The sequence below is a fragment of the Priapulus caudatus genome, unplaced genomic scaffold, assembly GCF_000485595.1.
Source record: "Priapulus caudatus unplaced genomic scaffold, Priapulus_caudatus-5.0.1 Scaffold1077, whole genome shotgun sequence".
In the NCBI taxonomy this organism is placed as follows: domain Eukaryota; kingdom Metazoa; phylum Priapulida; class Priapulimorpha; order Priapulimorphida; family Priapulidae; genus Priapulus; species Priapulus caudatus.
Genome location: NW_014578138.1, coordinates 92,512 through 93,649, shown reverse-complemented (window position 1 = coordinate 93,649; position 1,138 = coordinate 92,512). Strand labels below are relative to the sequence as shown.

Sequence of the window (1,138 nt, the reverse complement as noted above, 5' to 3'; positions counted from 1 at the left end):
GAGAGAGAGAGAGAGAGAGAGAGAGAGAGAGAGAGAGAGAGAGAGAGGGAGAGAGAGATGGAGAAGATAGATCATAAAAAAAACATTGTTGGTTTTGTCTAAAACATTTATCGTTATAGGACGAAAAGAATCAGATAATGCTGGCCAATATCTGGCTACAGATGGTAAGTGAGGAACATTCGACAACCCCTCCCCAACCTGCATGTAGCCCCTCCCTCCCGCCAACCCTCTCCCCCTCCCCCCATACACCCCTCAACACACCAGCCAGGAGTGTGACGTCATCAATAGCGTGACGGTGACGTCATTCCTGGCAGTAGGTAGTCGGTAATAGGGAGAAAGTAGGCGTTTTGTGTGAGTAGGTACGTGTGTGTGCGTGCGTGCGTGTGTGTTTGATTGTAGCTACAACCCGCTTCCCCGTGTGCGCGCACGCGTGTGCGTGTGGCTATAGTGCAACGCCGGAGTACGACTAGCGGTGTGCTGCGTAACCCGAGCAGTTATTGTTTGTTTTGTGTTTGTTGTAGGATGAAAAGAATCAAATATTAACGGCTAATGTGTGGTTGAATTTTGTAAGTACGCATGCCCACCTGCATGTATGTGTAGCACAGTCGATATTCTCCCCCATGGAAAACGTACACCCTTCAACAGCTAAAATTCAAAAGCTAATAATTATAGCACTCCTATGCGCATGCGCAACGTCAAAGGGAGTACGTTTGTCACAAGGGGTTCGTCTACGATGCTACACATTTGCCTACCTCTGCATGGATTCACTCACGGTCTACGCTCACAGCGACGGACTCTCAAGCCTCGAACATATATGTATTCGTGCATCTTCGTGTAATCTTTTTTTTCTAAATCTATTTACTAAATTGAAACTTTCCATACGATTGATACTTTCTAATTCTTTTCCATTAAAAAAGTTTAAATTTGTATAATTTGTGTACGGAACACCTTTGTCAAATTATTGATTGATTTAAGATTGCGGTTCACGCTGTAGTAGGAGGAGAAGGGGGAGGAAAACACGGGAAAGGAGGACGAAGGGCGGAGGGAGTAGCAGCATTAGCATGCACGAGCATCACAACCACCACCACACGCACCACCACCACTACCACCCCCACCACAACCATCACCACCACCATCA

General features: G+C 46.5%; 1 protein-coding gene across 1 annotated transcript in view; it reads left to right on the top strand.

The window, feature by feature from the left end:
• Nucleotides 1–1,138, top strand: part of LOC106815272 (neuronal acetylcholine receptor subunit alpha-7-like) — a gene marked incomplete at its 5' end in the record, with an annotated part of 48,803 nt that overhangs the window by 22,973 nt on the left and 24,692 nt on the right. The window contains 2 exons of the mRNA XM_014819717.1: nt 120–164; nt 522–566. Of these exons, the coding sequence (XP_014675203.1) occupies nt 120–164; nt 522–566 (90 nt within the window). The remainder of the gene's footprint in view (nt 1–119; nt 165–521; nt 567–1,138) is intronic.